The sequence below is a fragment of the Corapipo altera genome, unplaced genomic scaffold (assembly GCF_003945725.1).
Source record: "Corapipo altera isolate COAL_440 unplaced genomic scaffold, ASM394572v1 61, whole genome shotgun sequence".
NCBI classification, from domain to species: domain Eukaryota; kingdom Metazoa; phylum Chordata; class Aves; order Passeriformes; family Pipridae; genus Corapipo; species Corapipo altera.
Window position 1 is genome coordinate 7,089,846 of NW_020884910.1, and position 24,738 is coordinate 7,114,583.

A 24,738-nucleotide genomic window follows, 5' to 3' on the forward strand; every position below is an offset into this window, starting at 1 on the left:
CCAACGGCCGCGAGCGCACGGGGGCCGGCGATTGGGCGCGACGCTGGCGCGCGGCGAGGCCGCCGGGCGGTGATAGGCCCGTGGAGGGGGCGGGGCGATCGCGGCCCGCGCGCGCTGTTTTGAGCTGTGGCGGCCATGGCGGGCGCGGTGGCGGTTCCGCAGTTCCAGCTGCCCCTCTCCCCCGCCGACCTGCTGCAGGACGATGGTTACGGGCACTACGTGGTGCAGGAGGTGCTGCCCATCCCAGAACTGCCGCCCGCCCTCGCAGGTAAGTTGTCCCCGCACCCCCCCCCCTCGGCCTGGCCTGGTCCTGCTGCCGGCTCAGGACCGTGTCTCCCCCGCCCTTCCCTGTGTTTTCCCGCAGCCTTCCGGGCCGCCTTCCGTGCGCGGGGCGCGCTGGCCGTGCTGCAGCACTTCGACTCGGTGTACGGCGTGCTCCAGTGAGTACGGGGGGCAGCGGGCGGAGGGGGAGGCGGAGAGGCGGGCACTCACCCCTTCTCCAGACGCTCTTTGCCCGCTGCCCTCACGCACTGTGCTTGCCCCACAGCCACTTCCGAACCGTGGGCACCGCTGTCAAGGAAGACGCCTTGGAGCTCATGGTGAAGGGTGGGTATCCGCTGTTTCTGGCCGAAGCAGGACTAAGGGAGAGGTTGCTCTCCCCTGGCAGCTCAATGATGATATAAAGGCTAATGTGACTCAGCCAGCTGGGCTGCACCCTCAACCCACTCCTATCATACGGGTCTGTAATCTTGGTGGACGATGCTGAGCTGTGCATGTTCGCTGTAAGGGCAGACCAACAGAAAATCCCTCAGCCCACATCCCTGGAAAATACATCTTCAGGATGCATCAGCTCAGAGTGAGTGTTTCTCTGAGCTGAAAAAGGGCTGTGGGGATAGGATAAGACAGCATGTCTGAGGTTTGGGTTGCAGGGGGCAGCCCGTGTTACAGTTGGTGAGATGTGAGCACACATCTTTGGTAATCTGATGACTGCTCTAATCCTCCAAGAGAGAGAATGGCTGAGGGGCCCGGCAAGGAGTGCTCATGACTTTCTGCCTCTCTTCAGTGGTGTCCCATCATTCCAATGAACTTCCTGGCATCCTGAGTGACTCTGGGCTGAGCCATGCAGACCGTGCCGCTCACCTCAATGCTCTTAAGATGAACTGCTACTTGCTGACTTCCCTGGTGGATGCCTTTGAAATGGAAACCCTCAAGAACAGTTTGTCAGAGGCAGATCCTGGTGGGAAGGTAGGCGAGGGGACTGGGGGAAAAACAAAATGATAAAAGTCAGAAAAATTTTTAAGCTTGATGAACATGAACATCTATGAGATGTTATAGCTGGGTTTATTTAAGCCTGATGCCAGCAAAAGCAGTGCATAAGGTGGAGGGCTGGCGTTTCTGTGAAACTGCATGTGGAAAACAAATGGACAATCATGTCTAAACATCAGCAGGGACTCAGATGCTGATGTTTTTTTGGTTTGCTCTTCATTGTCTGGCTGGTACTTAGTGTGCCAGTATTTTCTCACGGGTTTGTTTCTGTGGGAAGAGAGGAAGGCAGCGGATGCAGGTATGTCCTTAGACCACAGGAGACACCAGTGCTGGCCTCGGTCCAGGTGCCCATGGGTGCCAGCTGTGAGCTGTGCTGGACAGTGGGGCAGCTTGAGCCAAGAGAGAAGAATTTGGGAAAGTCCACTGTGATTCTGTGATCTCGTGCATATCACTGTGCGTCTCTTAATGCTGTAGAATTAACAGACATTTATTTTCGAGGGAAGAAGGTTGGCGATTTATTTCTTTTCTGTTATCAAGCTGCTGGTGTTATCACATTGTCTAATCTCCTTTCTAGAACAAGAAGAACCATGCCAAGACTTCTGGATCCTTCTGGGAAGAGGAGAGGGAGCCAGTCTTACGGCTGCTTACGCAGGTGCTGCAGCTGGATCTCCGTCAGCTTTGGGGCAGTTTATCGGTGGAAGAAGAGTTTGTCAGGTATGGGATGGAGCAGATGTAGAGGTGGGATGACTGACTGGTTCTCTGGAAGGGAGGGTTAAATGTTAAATCGACCAATGAGGTGGCATTACAGTCATCTGGAGGGTGCAGATCATTGGGAAACTGAGGAAACCAGCTTGAGGCAAAATTAATGTGTATAGGAACCACTTCGTTTCCTCAAAAATTCAGATGTTGCTTGCTAATTTTTAGAGGATATTGGAGAATCTCTTTGGTTTGATAGAAATGTTTGCCTAGTGTGATGTGGTAGAACGATATTGGTTCTAGTTGTGATAGGTTTGCTGTCTGTCTTCTGTGACTTTAGCTTAATGATGGGAAACTGCTACCGTATCCTGGAGAATCCAAGTATCGGTCTTCAGAAGTATCGTGCCACACGGGAGGCCGTGACACATCTGCTTGCGGGAGCTTTGATTCACTGTGGTCAAATGTTCAGTGAGTTCCTGCTCTTCTGCCTTCTTCCTGAAGCCATTCCCAATCACTTTGCCTGACCTCTTTCTTCCTTGTCTCATGTGAAAGGTGCCACTCTGAAGATCACGCAGATGCTGCAGCACTTTGAACATGTAGCCCCTGTGTTTGCACAGGCCGTGAGCCTCTGGGCTAAAGAGTATGGTCTGAAAAGCCTGGTGGGTGAATTGCTAAGGTGAGAGAAATACCTTGACACTTGTCCTTCTACCCCTAGCAACTTAAGGCACCCCATTCCTTTTTTCATCTTTCTGTGCAGGGAAATTGGACAGAAATGTCCACAGGATTTGGCTCATGAGGCTTCCGGAGTCAAGGCTTATTCTGCCTTTGTAACTGAACTGGCCGGAGAGATTCCAGCTCTGGTGCTATCCAATATGAGTGTTCTCCTGCACCACTTGGATGGGGAGGTATGTTTCTGCATTGTTACCTGTCCAGAGAAGTCAAGTGGCGGAGGTGCTGCTATCCAGTTTTTCTGTCTGAAAACAGAATCTCTTTCACAGAGCTCAAGTAGCCAAAACCTGCCCTTTGTAATAGGTTCTTCCCTTACCTAAATGCTGTAAAGGAAACAGAAACCATGACATCTACTGCCTGGTAGTCACGGTTGGATGTCAGAGAATGGGAGACTTCTTACTGGTCTGAGCTCCCAGCTGTTGTCTCTTGGTCTTCAGTACTTATCAAGTTTGTCACTGTTACCTTCTCTTAAGTATTTCTTATGTCAGTTCTTCACCTCTGTGAACCTAGCTGGACAGCAGGGTTGGATTAGAATCGTAGATTGGTTTGCGTTGAAAGGGACCTTAAAAGTCATCTAGTTCCAACCCTCCTGCCATGGGCAGGGACATCTTCCACTAGACCAGGTTGCTCAAAGCTCCATCCAACCTGACCTCAAATGCTTCTGGGGACTGGGCATCCACAGCTTCTCTGGGCAACCTGTTCCAGTATTTCACCACCCTCACAGTAAAGAACTTCTTCCCAATATCCAATCTAAACCTACTCTCTTTCAGTTTGGAGCCATTCCCCCTTGTCCTATCACTACTTGCCCTTGTAAAAAGTCCCTCTCCAGCTTTCTTGTAGTCCCTTTAGGAACTTGAAGGTGCTATAAGGTATGCCTGGAACCTTCTCTTCTCCAGTCTGAACAACACCAACTCCCTTGGCCTGTCTGCATAGGAGAGGTTACTCTGTCTTGCAGGCACAGCTATGTTCAAGTTTAATATAATGTCCATAATAAAAAAACTCACTTAAGGCTGGAGCCTGGGACTTGGAAGACCCAAACTCTGGGCCATCCCTTGCCGTATCAAGTCATGTCTTTTGGCTGTTCCTGGTTCAACAGCTCTACTCTTTGCAGAGTTACGTGATGCGAAATGCCATTCTGGCAGCTATGGCAGAAGCACTGATGCAGGTGCTGAATGGTGACCAGCTGGAAGAAGCTGCCCGTGGCACTCGGGACAAGTTCCTGAGTATGCTGCAGGCCCACGTGTGTGACGTCCATAGCTTTGTGCGCAGCCGCGTGCTGCAGCTTTTCACTCGAATCGTTCAGTGCAAGGTAAGTCTGTGCTGGGGAAAAGGTGTTGCCTCAGTCATCCCTTCCCCTGTTGTGTTTTCTGAAGGAATTTCTGCCACCCCGCCTTTTGTTTGCAGAGACTAAAGTTTTAACAGAGAAAGGTATTGTCCCCATGTATTCTGGTGTTTGCAGTTCCTTTTTTCCAAGAGACCAAACATCTAGGGGTGAGGGAACTGGGGGCAGAAATTAAATTGTGCTCTTCATTACTGGGACAAACTAGAAGAAAGAGCACAGCATGCAGCCTCTTTTTGGACACTAGTATGGGAGAACATCACCCTTGCTAGATATGCTAAGACTAGACTCAACAGGACCCTGTAAAACCTAAGTCCTTGTTTTCAGTGGAGGCTGGACCAGAAGATACCAGAGATCCTTTCAGACCTAGACTTTTTAGTAAATCTGTGATCTGTGCCTTTTAGTACATGAATACATCTTCAGTAAAATAACTTTTCCCAAGTCTCCAAGCCTCTGATAACTTTGTGCTCTCATTGTGTGCTAGGCCCTGCCTTTGACTCATTTCCAGTCTGTGGTATCACTGGCTGTTGGGCGTCTCAATGACAAATCTGTCATAGTAGTTAAAAATGCAATCCAGCTCCTGGCCGCATTTTTGTCCAACAACCCCTTCTCCTGCAAGGTAATTCTGATTAGTGTGATGGATATGCTATATGTTTGTTTGCAGGCCAAATATCTGCAGTGTGCTATAACCTGGGGAGCAGCCTTTCTGTGTCTTGTGGGAGGGACAGCGTAGCTTTTTGACTATGCAGATGGGAGCTTTCTTGTTTTCCCAGGTTCAGATCTTGTAAGTCTCAGGCTCTTCTCTCCCTTGGCATAACTGGTAGCTTTACTGAAGGCCAGGAGGGATGTATTTGATCGAGGTGAAAACCTGCAGCAGTTTTATTTGAATCCACTGTGGGGTTTCTTTCCTTAGGATCAGAATTAGTTTTTAGAATAGTCTGCATGGAGCTGCAGCTCTCTCTTTAGCCGCACCTCCTTCCGAGTTTCTGAGCCTTAGACTGGCGATTTGCAGCAGTTCCTGTTCTAGGATCGGGGCCAACGTCTGCTATTCCAGTTTCCCAAAACAGGGTTATCTATGGGGATTGACAACTAAAGCAGGGAGTGGAAAAGAAAGGAGAAGTCTGGCATTTCATATAAAAAAAGTATAAGTAACATATTTCTTCTTCCCTTCGTGGCATCTTCAGCTAAGCTGTGCTGACTTGGACAAGCCACTGAAGAAAGAAGTGCAGAAACTGCAAGAAATGAGGGACCGTGTCAGATCCACAGCAGGTAATTTCCTTTCTTCATCTTTTCCCTTTCCAGGGCAGTCCAGAATTTACTTTTCCTCATTTTATATTTGCTCCCAGGTGGGATGGCTTTTGTCTCTGATCTTAGCTGCATGAGATTGTGAGATCAGATACCTGGGATTAAACTCAGAACAGTTTTTCGTATAGTGGTGTTATAAAGGGATCATAGTGATGTCCATGTCTAGATCAACAGTCCACGTAACTAAATATCCTGTTTTCAGGGTAAGAACTGAAAATACCTATGAACACCTTCCCAGGTTTCCATTTTCAACCACCAAAGGACTGCTTGAGCTGTAATTTTGATCAGATATTAATTTAAACATGATTTGTAGGCAGCAGCAAATCCAAGGCTAAACAAATGATGGCTTTTTTTTTTTTTTTTTTTTTTTTTTACCTTCAGTGGTTTCTTTGTTATGCCAGAGTTCTTGTCTTACTCTTACTATGGTCTGGGTGGGGTCAGCAATGGAAATAGTGCCTGCTGAAGGAGGGAGTGGGGGAAGTAGAATTCCTAAGTTCCAGGTGAGTTTTTCTCCCTGTTTAAGGTGTCACCCGAGTCCTTGAGTTCTTCATTCCTTCTATTTTATAAGTAGCTGCAGTGATCACCCCAGAGGAAGAGTGGGAAGCGATGCTGCCAGAAGTTAGGGCTGCCACACAGCAGCTCTTTCAACCACTGCAGGAAAGGGAAGAGGAGATGCTGGAAGTTGAGGAAACAGTGGAGAGTACAGTGGAGCAAATCGCTGGACTGCTGAGGAAGCTGAATTACAAGTAAGAAAGCTCTGCAGTGTGAAAGTGTTTATTCCAAGGGATGTTCTCTGTTCAATAAAGGTTTGAGCTCCAGGGTGGAGGGATGATTTCCAGTAACATTACTCTGTAGGAAGAGATTGACATGGCCACCCAGCACAAGATGCTGGTAGGAGCTACTTTCCCTGGTGTTCAGGGCAAAGTTGGATGGTTTCCCTTGTGTTCTGCCCTGGTGGGTTGCTAATATTCTCTTGGGCAATGTCATTGTCCAGGAGTGCAGCCTGCCTTACACAGAAGGCCCTGTGTCGCTTCCAGGGAAAGGAACCCTTCAGTAGCCTCATGGAGGAAAATGAGGAGGCAACAATCCTGGATATTCTGAAGAGACTTTACATAGGTAACTATTTCAGATCATTTTGTCTGTTTCTTAAGTCCAAGATGATGCCAAAACTAGACCAAAACCCTCTGGAATGCCTCATCGCTCCTTCTGACCTCTGGGGCTCATTCTGTGTGTATTTGACAGCTTATGGAGTTGCACCGTCTGTGGATCATTTACTCATCTAGTTTTGGCTGGATCACGTTGGTCTTACTTCATTTCTGGTCAGAACAGTTCCATGTTCCCAGTAGAAGTGCATTTCTGATGCTTTACCTCATGTAATATCTGCTGAGGGGAGTGAAGCCAGTGTTACCCACTCACACCTTTCTGTCCTGTGTGAATTAGTCAGGAGTTCTGCTTCCTGAACAGGTGGTGGCACATAACACTTACCCTTAGCCTTGACCAAGTATCTGGTTCAAGCAAAGTCTTGTTTATCTGAGGCTTGAGCCTCTGGGTGTATTTGCAAGACTTCATGTGCTTTGTTTGGTTTTTGTTTCAGCATAAGGTTACTTAGCCAATCCCCTTGACCACATTTCTGTCGGAAGTCTACTGTCTAAAAATCTTCTTAACTTTTTCAACTTTTCATACTTGCACAAACTTTTTAGTGAGTAGTAGTGTTTGCCTTCTCCCTATTCTGCCCTGTTTCTCTTTTAGTCCCTCATCTATCTTTGAGGAGTTGTCAAGTTCAGATTACCTCTTCAGGATTTTAATGGAGTTTACCCCAATTGGACTGGGCCTTTCTACATCCTTGTATTAAGCTGGCATGTCTGTGGAGCATCTCATTGTAGTACTGGAACTTGCCCAAGAGCATGCTGAGATTTTGTAGTCAGATCTGATGGCAGAATTTGGACTTCTGTATCCTGGCTCGTGGAAGGTGTCACTATGTGGTGGGGAGAGAAGGGTTAAAATGTCCTGAACCATGCCTATTTCTCTTGTGTCTTCGATATTATTCACAAACAAGTGTGCTGTGCAGGTTCATGCCCAGGAGAGAACAGTGAGGATCCTCCAAATGACAACAGTAGTCATAAGACCAAAGAAGTTGTACAGGAAGAGCAGTCTCAAACAGAGCTGGTCAAACAGGAGACGTTGGTGCAATACCTGCAAGATGCTTACAACTTCTCAGTGAAAATCACAGAAGCTCTGAACCTGATCAGCAAGTTGATGTATGAAAACTCTGTCTCAGGTATGTGAAATAACCATGGGGTGTTTTTTTTCTCATTCAGGATTTCCAGGTCTCTCCCCTTGCTGGAGAGATGTTGTAGTGATGGAGCTCCAGGAGAAGGGGAAAAGATTGGAGGAGCTGCTCTTTGCTGAGCAGGTGTCACAGGCACTTCCAGGATATTGGAAAAGCAGTCACTATCTAAATGAGTGTCAGGAAGGGGCTGAATAGGGCATGAATGTGCTCTTTAGGAATCCGGTTTTTAAATATCAAACTTGGAAGTGTTTTTAAAATATTTTAAAAAATGTTTTTGAAAACATTTGAAATAAAATGATTTTGAACCATTTTATTGGTCACCAGTCAGGTGACCAAAATGCCTTCACTTGTGGAAGCTATTCTGCCTCCTGTGGGGAAGGATGTATGTTTATTGTCCTGGCTGAGGTTCTCCCAGAGTAAGCATGGCCAGTGAAGCTGGGCTTTGTTACATGCTCAGTGCCCTGGTAGAGCTTCAGGTGTTACACTGGCCACAAGAGGGGAACTAAGCAGCTGATCTCATCCACCTCACCTTTCCTCAAACTTTATTTTATGGCTAAACATGAGCTATGGCCTGGTCCTCTTCAGTGCTGTAGTGAAAGGTGGTGATGAGTCAGCCTTTGAGTTAATTCAGCTGTTCATATTTAAAATCAGAACTACTGTAACCATTTAGACTTTTTTTTGAAGTGTTTATCATGAATTGGCATTTCCAAGGGAGCTGAGGTACAGAGGGGCACAATTCCCTCTCCCACCCTCTCCAGCATGTCCACTTGCACAGATCTGGGATAAGATGGGTCTGGTGCAACAGCGCCCTGGCTTCATGGAAACACTTCTGAGGCTTCAACTGTGTTAAGAACTCACATGATACTTGTGATAAGCATGTGGGCTTCTCCAGCAAGGTTTGCTATCTAGCTGTTTGCACACAAAAAAATGAACTCCTGAGTTCAGTGTCTTTACAGGTCATTTGAAGTTCAAGGTCAAGAGAGTGCCCCTACCTGACACTTTAAACACCTGGGTTTTGGTTGTGGGGGGGTTTTTCTGGCTGTGCAGACTTTACTAACTTTCCGTCTCCCTGTTGTCCTGTGATACAGTGTCAGGAAGGCAAATTCAGTGTCTGGACAGTGGAGATGTTTTGAGACGTTGTCTCCATTTGGAGAGAGTACACTGCTGGATGAGGGGCTGGTACTAAGTGATGTGTGTGCTCAGATTTAGCTTTTTGTAGTTAAAGATTTAATATTTGAAGATTTAATTTTTTTTCTGTTGCAAATTTATACCTTCTGGTATGACTGAAGGCAGGGAAAGCATACTAGCTTTTCTCATAGATGTACTTAATTCAGATTTGGAAATTGGGGCTTATACTGGTAAAAGCTCCTACTTAACCAGAGGTCAGACTATGAACTGCTTGTTGTACAATTTCTCTGTACACCTACCTTGGCTCTCTTGGGAATGCTGGCTTACTTAATGTTTTTTCTTGTCTTATGAGCAGGAGACTGGGCAGTATATTTCAGGAGTAGTCAAGCTGGAACCAAATGCATTATTCCAGAGCCCATTTGTACATCAATAGCTTAGTTAATCTGGTTATGGTATTGCACTGGGACTTATATTCAGCTGTTGTCTGCTGTGACCATGAGATTTTTTTTTTCCTACGTCTGTGTACTAGTGATCCCATTCTGACTTGAGCCCTCTGCAGACATTAGCAGTGATCTTTAGATGCTTGTAGAGTTTGCTGTGAGAGCAGTACCCCTGTGAATTTGTTTGAATGGCCTCTCTAATGGGAATTGGGAAAGAACTGCACTAATGCAACTGTTCCCTCTGCAGTGGTGCAGGAAGCCATTGAGTTCTTTGTGACGGTCTCGCAGTTTGGTGTGCCCCAGGCACTGCCTGGAGTCCGCAGGATGCTCCCTCTCATATGGTCAAAGGAGCCTGGCATTAAGGAGGCCGTGCTGAATGCCTACAGGCAACTCTATCTGAGCCCCAGCGAGGATTCCGAGAGGTATGGGCCTTCGTAAGCAGAAGATGTTATGGGTTTGTTTCATTTTTTATTTCATCTTTTCCCCCCCTCCCCTTTCTGCTGTTAGGAATGGGATGTGGACAGGAAGAGAACTAAAAGCTGCCATACTTCATGCTGAGCTGAAACATAAGGTTATATATCTGGGTATCCCAGCCTTCGTGCAGGACATACTGCTGAGCTTCTGCTCTTGGATTGTCGTAGTGTTCGTGTATGGGAAATTCATGCAGCAAAACTCCAAGGGGTGTCAGTTGTGCATGTTTCTCTTTCCAGAAGGGTTCTTGATTGGCAACAATTAACTAGTTTTTTTGAATGGCTGTTTCAACCCTTTGGGAGTCAACTGCTGTTACAGAGTCATCCCGTGTCCAAGAGTCTTGTATACTTCACCCTCTGTGGGCAAAGTTGTTGGCCAGTATCTGTTTCCCCATTTTGAGCTTCTTATAACTGTAGTTTGCTCATTCTGTTGGGATAATAAGAGGAATGGTATACAGTATTGTCTGAAGTTGGAGCTATATTTGTTACCAGAGCTCAAGGTTTTTTGCTGGCAAGTCATGCATCCTGTGGCCTTATCTGAGTGTAGGCACTCTGCTTCTGATGTACACAACACATTCCTCAGCGTATACTGGAGGTCTTGCTGTCCTTGTTGTGTCCTTGGTTTTTCAATAATACACTATTTCTTTTTTCTCCACACTATTGAAGGTTAGTTATTATTATCATTTGGGTGCTTTCACACAGAATTCTATTTGTATTTCAGTCAAAACGATCTTAAATGTTTTTATAACAAATTTCTATGTGTGTTAGATGAGAGGATGTTAAATGCTCTTTGTTGTTTATTCTTTTTGAGGATTTGGGGGTGGGAGCTGGGTACCACTTGAAGGCTTGTTTCTTTTGTACTGGAGAAGAGCTGTCTCTTCTCTACTCTGGCACTTGCCCATTTTTTTAGCATTTGCCCACTTGTAAATCCTGTTGGATACACATACAGTAATTGTTAAGTGTGATTTCTGGTGAGATGCACCATACCTCACCCTCATTTGTACCTCGGGGCAATATAAAGCACCCACCGCTTCTTATTTCTTCTTGACAGTATTGCCTGGAGACAACTCCCCTGCAGTTTGAGCTCTGGCCTTAATTGTTCATAGAGAAATTTTCAGTGTCTTATGGTCTAGGGAATCGTACTTGGGCTTGTGGTTGAGAGCAAACTGGGAAGTGGCTGCTGAGTGCCTCTGGCTGGGTCTTTGAGCACCAGGAGGAGCATCAGTGCACAAGGCAATGGACTTTTGAGCCCATGTTATGCTCATTGGCACTTGAGCTGGGTGACTAGGAATACTCAAGCCTGTGGTGAGGAGAGTCTTCCTGTTCCCAGGGATTAACTCTGTTACGTAATAGATGTTTTCAGCTCTCTAATAGGATAGTAATTGTGATAGTAGCTTTTCTTTTACCTTTAATTTCTTTTATTATTATTTTTCCCCTTTCAAAGGGCCAAGGCCCAGAGCCTGGTGCATTCTCTCTCTCTCATCGTGGTGGATGCATCGCTAGGAACGATACAGTGCTTAGAAGAAATAGTGAGTATCTGCCTTGCCTAGGTTTGGATTGTATTTGTGATTCTGGATGTCTTTTATGTTAAAATGGTAGTCACTGCAGTTACTGTCTTTGGTATAAAGTCCATCCTCCTCTGCCTCTCCCTAGTTTTTTAATTGCATTTCTTTTCCAGATCTCAGAGTTTGTGCGGAAAGATGAAATAAAGCCTGCTGTGATCCAGCTGCTTTGGGAGCAGTTCACAGAAAAATCTGAGTGCTCATCACTAGAACAACGTACTGCTGTGATGCTGCTGGGGATGATGGCACGGTGAGCCTGGGGTCAGGTCGAATGCTGTGAGTGGGAGGATGTACAGGCAGTCAATTTTTATTGAAGAACTGTGGGTGCTGCATCAGCTGACTCTTTCGTTTTGTAACTTCAAAAATAGTAACCCTATCATGGGGTAACGAAGCCTGGAACTAAACATAGTTGTGCTGGGTCTCACCAGCACAGCCTCTGAATGAGTATGACATTATTTTCCTTGTGTTCTGAATGTCCATCCCTTCTCAGAGTTTACTGTGTCACAGCTCTGCAGCTTTGTCTGTGTTTGAATAAGAACAGTGAGAAGCTGCTGAGTAGAGATCTCTGGAGCTTTTAGCACGAAGGGAAATGAATCTGTTTCGCTTTCTGGGAGCAAAAAGAATGTATCTGCACTATAAGGTTTTCATTTCCTCAGTTTCCCAGCCCAGTAACCCTTTGGCATTCAACTTACCTGCTGATTGCTTCTCGCTGTCCCTACCTCAGTTCTTCATCAGTCAAAAGTAGGCCTGCATAATGATGATCTTTCACAAGCAGAAAGGGGAATGGGTGGGTGTGGGGTTTGGGGGGGGGGGGGATTGGATTATGTTATTGTTTTATTTTGTTTCCCACAGTAGGGGAGGAAATGGCACGTGTCACCAATCCTGAGCTCTTGGGCTCTTTTCTAGTTCACAACATTTTTCTTTGTCTTACCCTTATAAGTTTTGCTCTTTTCTGATAAGGAAGAAGAGTCAAAAATCTTCTTCCTTTATAAAGACACTCTGCCCAGTGTTGATCACTTTGGACAACTACATCTCTTAGCAGAGTATGGATTACACTGGCTTTTGAGGAATATTGTTTGCTGTTCCTATAGCTATATCTTGATCCATTGGATGGGTTTTATTTTTTTCCAGAAGGCACAAAGGAGTATTTATCTTGGTTATCCATACTTCTGTAAACTTTCAGCAGCACCTCGTGTAATACCCCCATCCCTTCCATTCCACAGAGGGAAGCCAGAGATCATAGGTAGCAACCTGGACATCTTGATAACAGTAGGGTTGTCTGAGAAGGCGTGTGAAGACTATCGCCTGGCTCAAGAAGTATGCAATGTTATCTCCAAACTTGGTGGTGACCCTAAGGTGAGACTCTTGGTTTGTTCTCAAGGTCATCCAGAAACAAAGAAGGGGGGGAAATGGTTTGTATTGAGAGGAGAGAGAAGTAATTAAATTTTGACAGATTTTGAAATTAAGCAGGTTGAGACCATTCAGCAGCACTGTCTGGAAAGCTTAGCACACATCAGTGAACATGTAATAAAAGAATTTTCATTAGGCAACAGGCTGAATTCAATTAGTAAATAGTTCAGTGCACAAGAAAATATGTTTTCCTTTCAATTCTCTTCTTCAGACTCCCAGTTCTAAACTGATTTGTGTTTTCTCAACCATGAAGTCCTTTCCTCTGCTAATGTTTTCTGGTAGTGTGATTCTTTTGCCCTCCCTATTAATTGATATTCAGGAGTTGTCAGCTGTACAGCAAAATATAAAACATGAAAGGTTTTCAAACCTGTCCATATTGTACTTAGAACAACATGATGGTTGATGGCTTCTTTGCCTGGGAAACAATTTATAATTATTTTTTTTTATGCACTTGGGAAAAAAACCTCTCTTTGTTTTTTTTGACTTGAGCATTTGGGGCATTTTGGTTCAGGAGTTCTATCATAAAAGCAGCCCTCCTTCACACGGCACTGTCATTCTGTGTTTGCCCCTTCTGCTGGGGATGTTGCTGCAGGAACTTCATGAATTAATGCGTATCACAACATTCTTAAATGTTCTGTAATTGGATGTAATTCAATTTTAAGTTGACTGAAGTCTGCAGCTAAGTTTGTATGTGAGAAGGGACAGAACTAAAAATACTTGACTGACTGTAGTAGCTCTTCCTCTCTCCCCCCACCCACCCTCCTGACCAGAAATTCAGTACAGAGGACAGATTGTGGTGAATTGAGAATTTTTGTTTGCAGCTACTGAAAGCTGGTAAACCCTCTGTTTTGGTCATGTATGTCTTCATCAGGCGGATACAGATGTGCTGGGACAGCTTGGCTACTGTCACAGTTGGTTTAGTAGTTCTCAAGGTTATCTTATGCCCAACCTAAAATGTGATGGCAGTGATACAGAGTATATGCAACAGCCTAATGTGAGATGGTCTTGGATCCAGACTTATCCTCTGTTATTTCTTCTGAGGGTATTTTGGTTTTAAACAAAACCTTGTGGTTCTGGAGTACCCCTAGGCAAGGGTTTTCTAGTTGGCTTACTTACTGTTGATGACTCTGAAGATGCTCTAAAGGTTTCCTTCTTCATTCATTGTGGAGAAAGAGTCAATAATATCAGATTTTAAAAGAATCCTTTTGAGATTTCAAGAGTTATTTTGATTTAAGGTGAAATAGTGAAACTATCTGGGTTGGCCTGGGATCATCATTTGGCCAAGCTTTAAATCCACCCAGTGCTGTCACCATGCCTTCAAAAGTGACAGTAATGTCCCTGCTGTATGTTTAGTTGCAGAGCAGTACTGGATGTCCCTGTCACGGGCCTAGCATGGGTTTGATTAGCATTGTGCACACAGCAAGATTAAGTACTGGGAAGGGCATGGGGGGAATCTCACATGCTGTTCTTATGTGAGTAACTCATCTGTTCTCTCTGCAGCCAGCAAACAAGAACAGTGCACCTTTTCGACTGCCACAGAATCACATGCTCTTTGGTTGCCTGAGTGAGGCTGTGAGTAAAGGTGAGCTCAAGTTAGCAGTAGGTTTAGAGGAGATAAGGTTGGGCTGCCTGTGTTGTCACTGGTGTATGTGGTACATTGCTCCGTCTTCTCTTCAGGCTTTGCCCAGCCAAGTACTCACTGGATCCCCTTCATGGATGCAGCAGTGATGCTCATTTACCAGCTAGCAGAAGGGGCAGAGGAGATATGTGCTCACATCCTGCAAGTGTGCAGTCAGCAAGCTCTGGAGAAGCTGCAGGAGGCTGATTCGCAGAACTCTGGTGAGAAAAAAAGCTGATGAAGGATATCTGTAACTATAGTTTCCAGTGCTAAAATTGTGTGGCCTAGAGTAACTGCAGGAGAATAGAGCTGAGGGGCTACTGGAGGTGCTGGCATGGAAGGGTGCAAGTGCTGTGAAGGAGTCTGTGGAGCGTGGAGATGGGCCATACAGTGAGACTTGGCAGTAACTAATGGGAAAGAGGTCTAGATAAACACTGAACTGTAGTAATTTTTCTCCTTCAGATTCAGGGAATTCTCACAGCACAGACTCTGGTGGTGCTGCCAGTCTCCCCACGTTCATGTTGATGCACCTGGTGTCCCTCGTGGGACAAGTGGCAATGCAGCAGGTAGCACATTTGGAAGTGTCAGTGAGTGCAGAGATACGCAGACGCCGCATCCTCAAAGAGGAGAAGACCAAGAAGCATTCTGACAGCAGCAAAAAGAAGCGGAGATCCCAGGTGAGAGCCAAGGGTTTTTTCCTATGAGCAGCTCTTGTAGTGTCCCAGCTACAGCTGACTTCTGGAGAATGCACTACTAAGGTTGCACAAGGTCCAAGGTAATGTGTGCTTTGAGAGTAGAAACAAACAGATGTTGGTCAGGATTGACAGGGAGAGCTAAAGTCCTTGAATGACCCTATTCAGTAAAACTCTCACATTGGTCTTGGGTTTTGGAGAGGTAGAGGGGAGGGAATGAAGTTCTGGCCATACTTGTCTTCCTGTTTTAGGTAAACATTTCCTTTTCACTCATCACCTCTTTTTTTACCAGTGCAATCTTTTGCAATTGCTGCTAGTGGTGAAGAACACCCATTTGTTCCCTGAGTTCTGGAACCCTGATCCAGAAACTTGTGAGTCTAGTCCTCTCTTAGGTGTAATGATGAAGGCTTAATAGGAGCCTTCTTAACAGGATCTACGTGATAGAAATGCCCTGTTTGCTTAGGTCTACCTTGGAACATTTTCCAGAGTGTAATGAGGCTGACTTTCTTGGCTAAGAATAGAGAAAAATGTTGTATGTCCCTAGGTATCCAGTCTCTATTAGATGCTTCCTGCTATGCCCACAGAACTCTGTAGTTCATTTCCTCATCCACCTGCTTATCTGTGTCACTACCATTTTCCACACAGGAGGAGGTTACTATGAGATTTTCCAAGAAGCAGCAGTTGGATACAGATTTGGTCCCCACTGCAACACCCATGTCTCTTTTCTTCCCTTATGTTACTTTTGCCTTGCTATTATAAGGTTTCCTGTAATCTTGCTCATGAGATCAGCAATTTAAAGGCTGCTTTGAACTTCTTGCATTTAGGATTTGAATGTCCCTGAAGTTGTACAGGACTCCCACATTGATGCCAGATGTGTCCTAAGTCTGTCTCATCTTAGTAGCATTGGTAGCTTGAGCTTTCTTTACATTCTGGACTCCTCAGTAAAAGAAAGACATGGAGCTCCTGGAGCAGGTCCAGCAGTGGGCAACAAAGATGATTAAGGACCTGGAGCATCTCTCTTATGAGGAAAGGCTGAGGGAGCTGGGCTTCTTCAGCCTCAAGACTGAGAGGGGACCTTATCCATGTGTGTAAGTGTCTGAGGCGAGGGTGTCAAGAGGATCGAGCCAGACTCTTCTTGGTGGTGCCAATCACTAGGAAGAGAGGCGATGGGCAGAAACTGATACACAGGAAGTTCCATCTAAACATGCGGAAGAACTTTACTGTGCGGGTGACTGAGCGTTGGTACAGTTTGCCCAGAGAGGTTGTGGGGTCTCCCTCACTGGAGATATTCCAGAACCGTCTGGCTGCAATCCTGTGCAATGTGCTCTAGGATGATCCTGCTTGAGCAGGGAGGTTGGACCAGATGACCCACTATGGTCCCTTCCAACCTCACTATGTGATTCTGTGGTTAGTGTTCTGTGGCACGTGGGCTGGCAAATCCTGGACTACCCTTCACAACTTCATTGAGTTCTTGGGGGAAAAGTGGGTTATAAAATCTCCATCAGTCTGTTGTTCTCCATTCTAGTTGTGCGGCTGGTAATATGCATATACCTCACACTTGAGAGAAGAGAACTTTGTGAAGGAAGGGGTTATTGTTGCCTGACATCTTTTTTACAGTCTTCTTTTCTGCACAGGCCACAGGAAATGATTCCACCACTATGGAGGAGGAGCTGGGCCTTGTGACAGCCACGGCTGATGACACTGAGGCTGAGTTCATCCACAGTATTTGTGAGACAGAACTTTTAGATGGTAAGTGTGGCTGCCACCAAGGAGCACTGGCTCTGTCTGCCTGTGTGAAAGAACAGGTATGGTGGGTATCCTGAAGGAGGAAGGCTGTTTTCTTCAGAAGGAAACAGTCATTTTGGCCTGGTGTCAGTTTCCATGTAGGCTGTTTCTTTGCTCTGCCTCTCTGGAGGTGGTTGTTTGTGGTGAAAGTGAGTCAACCAGTTACTGTAGTTTGCAGCAGTTCTGGGATAAATTGAGTAATTGTTTATAAAGCAGGATACACAAACAGTGCTCTTATATTCACTGTCTTTAACCCCACTCTCTAGGGAAGCACCTGTTATCTGCCTTTGTTCCACTGGTGCTCAGGATCTGCAACAACCCTGGACTCTACAGCGATTCAGCACTGTCAGCTGCTGCAGCCCTAACTCTTGGCAAACTCTGCATGATCAGGTACCACTGAGCCATGCCAGAGTTCTTTTCCCAGCTTTCCTAGTATTAAGCATAAGCAAATGTTGTAACTCCTTTTCCAAAGAAAGAACAAACACAGAAGAGTGTTCATAAATTACTTTTTTCTTTAACTATTTTTTCTTCTCTGCTCTGTGAGAGATGGAATTTTGGTATCTATCCCTTCTTTCCTGTACCCTGTCTTGTCAGCTCTGAGTTCTGTGACTCTCACTTGCGTCTGCTGTTCACGATGATGGAGAAGTCCACCCTGCCTGGTGTGAGATCCAACCTCATTATTGCAGCAGGAGATCTGGCCATCCACTTCCCCAACCTGGTGGAGCCATGGACATCACATCTCTATGCCAGGTAATGCTACACTCATCATTGGGAGAGGACAGGTGATGAAAACTCTGTGGAAGGGTTACACTGGACCTCCAGAAGGCGAGAATGACCCAGGAAACCAAATTTGAAGATAGCGCAGGAAGACAACAGGCCTGGCTATGGAATAGGCTGTCAGGAGTATCAGTAACTTAGAGACGCTCACTCCGCTGCTTCCCGCAGTAACTCTTTGTTTCTGTCAGGTTGAAGGACCCCTGCCCAAGTGTGAGGCAGACAGCTGGACTCGTGATGACTCACCTCATCCTCAAAGACATGGTGAAGGTGAAGGGCCAAGTGAGCGAAATGGCAGCTTTGCTGATAGACCCAGACGAGGCAGTCGTGGGAGTGGCTCAGAACTTTTTTGGTGAACTCTCCAACAAGGCAAGTGGATGATCAGGGACCTTATTTCACAAGAGCAGGGAAGGGCTGTTGGAGGCTGGATCAATGAATGACATGGGTCCTGGAGAGGTGTGTTAGTGGTGTAGAGCAGCTGTCTGTCCCTCTGTGTTGCCCAAATAAGAGTAGCTAAAAGAAACTTTGCAATACAAGTTTTGCCTGATGTTGCTAAATTTGATCTCATCCACTCACACTGGAAAGCATGCTCCAAAACAGTGCCTTGTCCCTTTGCTTTCTTGTGTATGCATACAACAGGGTTTGGAACAGTTTTCTGCAGCTTACCTTTAGGCCTTACAGCAGAGTTCCCTGACCTTGTGGCTCAGGCACATTCTCTGAAACCTTTCCAAGTTGTTTTTGGCTGTGTGACATTGAGATACTTAAAGTGAAGCAGTTTTAGCCCAAGCAGGTAAGAACAGTAGAGGTTACCCCCTGTTCATTCAAAGTGTAGCCTCACATGGGCCCTTCAGAGTTTGACATTTACTGCCTGAGAGACTGCAGTGACACTGGGGCTTTTCTGTCTTTGTTTGCTCCATTAAAGCAGAGCCAACCATCTGACTGTGCTGACTTGCTGTCTCTTCAGTGTGTATGACAAAACTATGTAGAAGCAGTGGGAAAGTGAATATGGACCGGACCTTTTCAGGCAAGATGGGAAGCAGTTCCTTGAGCTGGAATGCTGTTTCTTTTGTCAGGAAGCTTTTTTCATTGGGTTCTGACAAGGTTGGAAAGCAAAGAAACTGCATCCAAGTCTGCCAAAGAGCAGAGCTGGGTTGCAGTTACAGCTTGTTGGTTGGCTGGGTTTTTTTCCCCCTTAGCTTCAGTCAAGTATTCCGGAAAGGTTTGGCTGGCTGTGTACAGCTCATTTCAAAAAGCTGGTGTTTTCTGACAGTAGATTTGGGATGGGGAAAAAGGAAGTAATTTTAAATGAGCAGCTTAATTGGCTTGACTCAAGTTATCCTTTATAATTCTGTATCTCATGTAGAAACTTGTGTTCTGCACAGGGTAATGCCATCTATAACCTGCTTCCAGACATAATCAGTCATCTCTCCAATCCTGACTGTGGCATAGAGGAGGAATCCTTCCACACTGTTATGAGGTATTCTGCAGCTAAATAAATCTCTTAGGACCAGGACTATGTTTATGCAAAGAGGGTGCCAGATCCAGGGAGGAAAAACTACAGTGACATATGCAAAGTGCTATTTCAGTTGTTCTCCTTGATCTGACTTTTTCAGTCTGTATTTGAAATGGATTCATGCTGAGGGGAATTGATTTTAAAGCCACATAGTTGGGGGTGAGGGGAGACTCTACAAAGAGTTACCACTAACTCAAAATTACTTTCCCTCTAGAAAAGGAAAATAGTTGATTTTATGCATGGGAATAGGGATATGCAACACTGGGAGAACACAACAGGTTTTGAAGACTCTACTGCATTTGTCATGTTGGTGGCCTAATGGATTTTTGTAAGCAGTTTTAGTAAAGCTGTAGTTATAGTAACTATAACTACAGGTTTGGGTCTGGGGTGGTTTTTTTGGTGCTTTGTGTTTTGTTGTGTTTTTTTTTAAGAAAACCTTGCTGTATAGTATAGAGACATTGGAATATTTCAATCTGAGGTTATTGGTTGCTCATAGACAACACAAATAATGTCTTTATTAGTAAAGTACACAAATTTTCCTCTCATGTCTGAAACTTAACCACGTGGCGGCTTTTCTGAGTTGCTTGAATCCCTGTGGATTACAGAGGGGAGTACTGGACAAAAGTATTGCTATTGCTGAAGAGAAGAACAATAAAATCTCCCGTGATTTTTCAACTAGCCTTTCTATCTGTGAGAATCCAGTGGATTTAGGAAGAGGGGTGGGATTTTGGACAGGTAGGAACTGCAAGACACAGAAAAGCCTATTACTGAGGCTGAAATTGAGACTGAAAATAATTTATGGCAGCAAAAGTAGATGGGTATTTTGCTTCAGCTTTCATTAAGGACAGTAATGAGAAATACTGGGAAATACAGCATGTGGCTCCTGACAGCACTTGTAGAAGTGGAAGTAATGTCTGAAGTCGAAGCAAAGCATCATAGAGAGACAAGAGGCAGCATGCAGAAAAATCCCACGTAATTTTGGAATTTTCAGTACCAGTTTTAATAAATTTCAAACTGGAGGTGTTACCACAGACTTAGAGAATAATAAGTGTAGCACTCACATTAAAGTGTGATTAGTGGGGTTAAGAAAACTATAGATGGACTTCTCTGACTTCCAGCAACATACAGGGAGAGAATATATCTGGCAAATGAGAGAAAAGGCAGTATTGATTTAACAAAGTAGACAGGTATCAAATTAGCCTAAATGATTTTCAAGAAGATCTGATCATCAGTTATCACACCACATGATATCCTTTAAATGGGGGAAAAAGGGAATAGTAGTTGAAACTGAACTATTTCCCCATGTAGCACTATATGAAATCCTTCCAAAGTGAAGAGGATCTGGTTTAACTTGGAAACCATGGTGGACAAAAGCACAGGCTAGGAATGAAGCAGTGCCTTATATTCCAGGGATACTTGCCAAACCAGAGAATAGGGACGTGTAAAAAAGATAGGGGGAGTGGGGGAACTGTCAGCGTTAAAGGACTAACTTGAAGAGTGAGAGAGTTACAGTGGTAATAACTGAGATGAAAACTAGCATAATAAGCATAACGTTGAATGTTTAAATGTTGCTTATTGTTTTCTGTAAAGCTATGGCTCAAGTTAGAGATACATTCCACTTCCTGCTTTAGCAGTCAAGTTTTTTTCTGGTATAGGGAAGCATTGGTAGTGCTGGTCAGACCTTGCCTGGAGTGCTGCCACAGTTCTGGTCACTTAATGATGAATTGATGCTGGAACAACTGCAAAGGGAGGACTCTTGAGAATGCTGTCTGTGTTCTGTATCTTGGAAAAACAGCTTGGTGTGAATGCTGAAGACATAACAAAGATTGAACACGGAGGTGCTTTAGAGCAATTATATCAAGGCCAGTGGCTTAAGCTAACAGAAATGTTAGTACAAGAAAAATGGAGGACAGCAGGACCTTCTTAATTAATAGAAGTTATTCAGTGATTTCTATGAGGACATAGTGCAAAATGCGCAAGTATTTAACTGTGTGAAATCCAGGTCTCTATTCCTCAAGAAACTAAGAAAAAATGGGATTACGTTAGCATTTAACTTCTGTTAGGCTTTGTTCCCATTTTAGTGCCAAGTAATGCTCACTTTTGCATTGATCCAAAATACAACACGCTTTCAGCAAATTAATAATGAAAAAGTCACAAGAATGGTTTTGAAGGGGGGGAAAAATACTGCATGCCACACTGCTACTCTCAAGGTCTGCTTCTCAGACATACTAGTCTGTCAGTGCAACTTGTGAAGTGAGGAGATCATCTGAAAGTGTTGCCTGCTCTTAAAACTGGACAGAAGGAAGTCAGCACTGCTGCCTTTTCTGCACCCCTCCTATCTGAAATGGGGTTTCCTCTCTGGGCTCTCAACTTTGCCATTTTTTTTTTTCCCTTGCAGACATCTCTTCTCATATATTACAAAAGACAAACAGACAGAGAGCTTGGTGGAGAAGCTTTGTCATCGATTCCGGACTGCCAGGTTGGGTTGTAATCTTAATTTTCCTGACAAGCACTTTTGCTTCTTAGGAATTGTTAGAGGAAACAAGCTTGTATGTGATAGTTGTTACAGGTTCCCATCATAATCTTCATGTAGCAAAGTGACAAATGCTGACATAGCCTGGATTAGGTCCCAGGTTTTATTTAACTACCTTCCTCCTAAAAATACACGAATAAATGTGTATAAATTAAGGCAGTGATTGGCCCCTCTTCCCTCCTTTCTTAAGGAAAAAAGTTTTGTGACAGTTTAGATCTGCATTACAGCTGAGCAAGGGGACATCCCACGTGCGGGTTTTATGTATCTTTGTGGTCCTTCTCAACAGGCTATTCCCTTGTAGCTCAGCTAGGAAATCAGTGTGTTCAACTAAGAAGTTGGGATCTCCCCAGCAGTCGTCTCAGCTATGACAGTTGATAAAGACCTGTCCTTGTTCTATGTGCATGGGCTGCTCAGCACTAACTCTATGCTTGGGACTCTGTTTTGGGTGGGTTTTTTTAATTATGTTATTCAAGGGCTTCACTTAGGCTTTTGCTCTGCTCTGTCTGGAAGACATGTATGCATTGCTCCTTGTGCTGATTACAGAGTATATAGTGCAGGGCCTACCCCATGAATCTGGGATATCATTTTGCTTTGCAGGTTTTAGAGTTTTTTGCTTCTTTCTGCCTGTTCCCCAAGCTGTAACCCAGGTGTACACTTTTCTTTTTTTTTTTCCCCAAGAAGAAAGGTAACAAATTTATCTGCTTCCCTGTCGTGTACTTCCAATGATATCTTCACTTTAACTTCCACTGGCTTTGGTGCACCCTGCCTTCCTCCATTCCTGTGGTTTTCCTTCCCCATTGTTGTGGCTTTGCCCTTGAGGTTTAAGCTGTGTCTGCTTATCTTGGCCATTTCTACACAGTGCCTGGGCATGTGACCTGCTCAGCTGCCTCAGGGAGTTGCATATTTCCCAAAAGATTTGGATTTTGTTTCCTGAGTTGGAGTGCAGAGTGGTCCCTCTCTCCCAGGTTGCCTCCCAGGAACACTGGTGAGCTCTTCACACAACACTGTAAATAACCATCTTTATGTGAGTTGTGTCTAGCCTTTAGTAAAATGTCCTGATATTTCTGTACTGCAAAGATGATCAGCCTTATGAACACTAGTGGTAATGCCAAAGCAAGGCTCTCTCTCCAGGTTAAAACAGGAGCTTATCAGAGAAGATTTTGCAGCTACTATCACCCTCCTCAGCATTTCTGGAGTTCCAAATGTAGCAACTTGCCAAGTATCATACAGACTTTAAAGATGTAAATACCTGGATGCTGCAGCTTTGTTCTCCATCTGTTTAGGTTTTAGCAGAGCATTCTTACAGAGCAGATGCAAACAGACTTCAGACCCTCTGCTTAGTATATATTAATAATAGGGGCTTTGGCCTCAGTTTTTTCCCCTCCCATTCCGTCACAGTGAGCTACATTAATAGTTTGTGCATTTATTTTTTTTTCCCTTTGTTTTTTTTCCTATAACTTTTGCTGGAATTTGAATGTAGTCCTTCTTTGATACAGCAGTTGGTATTTGTTGACTTCATGACTTAATGAATATGACCTTCTTTATGTCCCTTTCTGGCCAGCAAAGAGAGGGAGACAGAACATCAAATACAGCTTCTGCTTGAGATCATCTCAAACATGCAAAAATGAGCAGCCAGGGTTTTTTTATTATTCAGTTGAAATAAGGCCCTTCAAGAGGAGTCCTGACCTCACTGAGTCATCTTTTCTTCCTAGTCAGCAATAACTTCTGATACTTTCTAAACAACTGACTGTGTTCTTCAGCAGTGGAGCCTTCATGTTTTTCTGACAGACACTAAATCAGTGTCTTTGGCATACAGTGATGGTTGTGTGTGGTATGGCACAGCACCTTGTCACTGACCTGTAACAGAACAACCTGAATCTCATGTTCTGCGAGGCAGAAGCACCTGCAGGAAATGCTGTAGCTCTAGGTGAGATGTGCTCACCCTCACACACCCCTTTTTGTAAGATCTAATGGCAATCTTTGTCTTTCTCAGAACGGAGCGTCAATACCGGGATCTGTCCCACTGCCTTACTCTGCTTCCAGTCTCGGAACGGGGCCTTCACAAGCTGCAGGACAACTTTGACTGCTTTGCAGATAAGCTCCAAGATCCAGCTGTCTACAGTTGTTTCCAAACTGTGCTGGCTCGATTCCGCAGAGCAGGTGTCAAACCTGAGGCTAAAGTAAGGATATGGGACAAGTGTCCAGGCCAGAAAAGCGATTGCTTTTTACATGTATTGATTGGAAAACCCTGCAGCTTTCCATTTTAAACAGACTACTGCTAATCCCTAACAATTTACCAATTTATTTATTTAACTTGATGGCAATTCTGGTATGGATGTAATATTTATCTCCCCTCACCTTCTCTTTTTTCCCCCCCCTGCGCTGTTTTACATCTCCATCAGGCTCTAGCTGAAGAGCTGGAGCAGAAGCTGTCTGCCTCCCATAACCGAGGGCTGGATTCAACAGAGACGTGCCAGGAAGGCAGTCGAATTCCAGTGTCAGTGCCAGCCAAGCAGAAAAAAATAAGAAGTATGTTCCTTTTGTGAGGCTGCAGCCTTCCCTGTGATCCTGCAGTCCAGCAGAGACACCTAGGGGTATTTCCTTACCCTTCCAGAGAGAATGGCTGCTACCTTTTCTCTTTTTTTTCCCCTTTTCCTTGACAGGTTCGTCCCACCAGCCCCTGAGCCCGGTCAACAGGGATGATGAAGATTTTGTCACACCCCAGTCTTGCACCCTCCGAAACCAGAAGCGTGCCCAAAAGCGCCGTCCACGCAAAAAAGCTGTGATCAGCTTCTCCAGTGACGAGGAGAACAGCTCTGAGGATGGTAAGGCATCCTGCATGTGCCCTTGAAAGGTGAAAGGGGAGAAGAACTAGAGATTTGGCCCAACAGGGATGTTCCTTTGGTAGTGGGCTTCAGAGCACTGTGGAGGTTGCCTGGAGATTTCTCTGTTCAAGGCAGTGGGGTGCTGGTTATTGACACATTTTACTCTCTTTAGAGCTATCGGCAGAATTAAGAGAGGAAGAAACCCCCACCAAAACAACTCCCATCACCAGATCTTCAGCCCGCCGGCTGCGCTGAGGGAACCATCTGCCACTGTCTTTAACTAAAAATAAAACTCATCCTTTGCAGCAGTCATCTTCTCTTGTCTGAACTACCCCATAATATGACAGTGCTTTAAATGAGGAC

The 24,738-nt window shown here is 44.9% G+C and overlaps 1 protein-coding gene and 1 non-coding gene across 3 annotated transcripts; both read left to right on the plus strand.

Annotated features, from left to right (window-relative positions):
• The first annotated feature begins 124 nt into the window (after positions 1-124).
• On the plus strand, positions 125-24,680 carry NCAPD2 (non-SMC condensin I complex subunit D2). Of its 2 annotated transcripts, none has more exons than XM_027653581.1 (31): positions 125-268; positions 365-440; positions 548-606; positions 1,064-1,245; positions 1,841-1,980; positions 2,303-2,430; positions 2,515-2,638; positions 2,720-2,867; positions 3,803-4,000; positions 4,515-4,649; positions 5,215-5,299; positions 5,904-6,081; positions 6,330-6,451; positions 7,404-7,613; positions 9,441-9,615; positions 11,108-11,192; positions 11,342-11,475; positions 12,449-12,581; positions 14,136-14,217; positions 14,313-14,474; positions 14,716-14,930; positions 16,580-16,694; positions 16,997-17,120; positions 17,325-17,480; positions 17,696-17,873; positions 18,887-18,981; positions 21,416-21,496; positions 23,544-23,730; positions 23,953-24,079; positions 24,214-24,375; positions 24,548-24,680. In XM_027653581.1, exons 1-31 carry the CDS (start codon positions 136-138, stop codon positions 24,628-24,630), a joined length of 4,212 nt encoding a protein of 1,403 aa, XP_027509382.1. In that variant the 5' UTR covers positions 125-135; the 3' UTR covers positions 24,631-24,680. The 2 variants fall into 2 exon arrangements, with proteins under 2 accessions (XP_027509382.1, XP_027509383.1); XM_027653582.1 differs by having other exon boundaries at positions 5,907-6,081.
• LOC113952046 lies at positions 667-989 on the plus strand. Its single transcript, XR_003529361.1, has one exon. It is a non-coding gene; the product is annotated as a small nucleolar RNA U85 (small nucleolar RNA).
• Positions 24,681-24,738: the final 58 nt, after the last annotated feature.

What these genes read in the sequence shown, in the direction of transcription:
- NCAPD2 (XM_027653581.1), top strand. Translation starts at nt 136, where the DNA reads ATGGCGGGCGCGGTGGCGGTTCCGCAGTTCCAGCTGCCCCTCTCCCCC. An exon ending in CTTGGAGCTCATGGTGAAGG is followed by an intron (nt 607 to 1,063) that starts GTGGGTATCCGC and finishes GCCTCTCTTCAG; the next exon opens with TGGTGTCCCATCATTCCAAT. An exon ending in GGAGAACAGCTCTGAGGATG is followed by an intron (nt 24,376 to 24,547) that starts GTAAGGCATCCT and finishes TACTCTCTTTAG; the next exon opens with AGCTATCGGCAGAATTAAGA.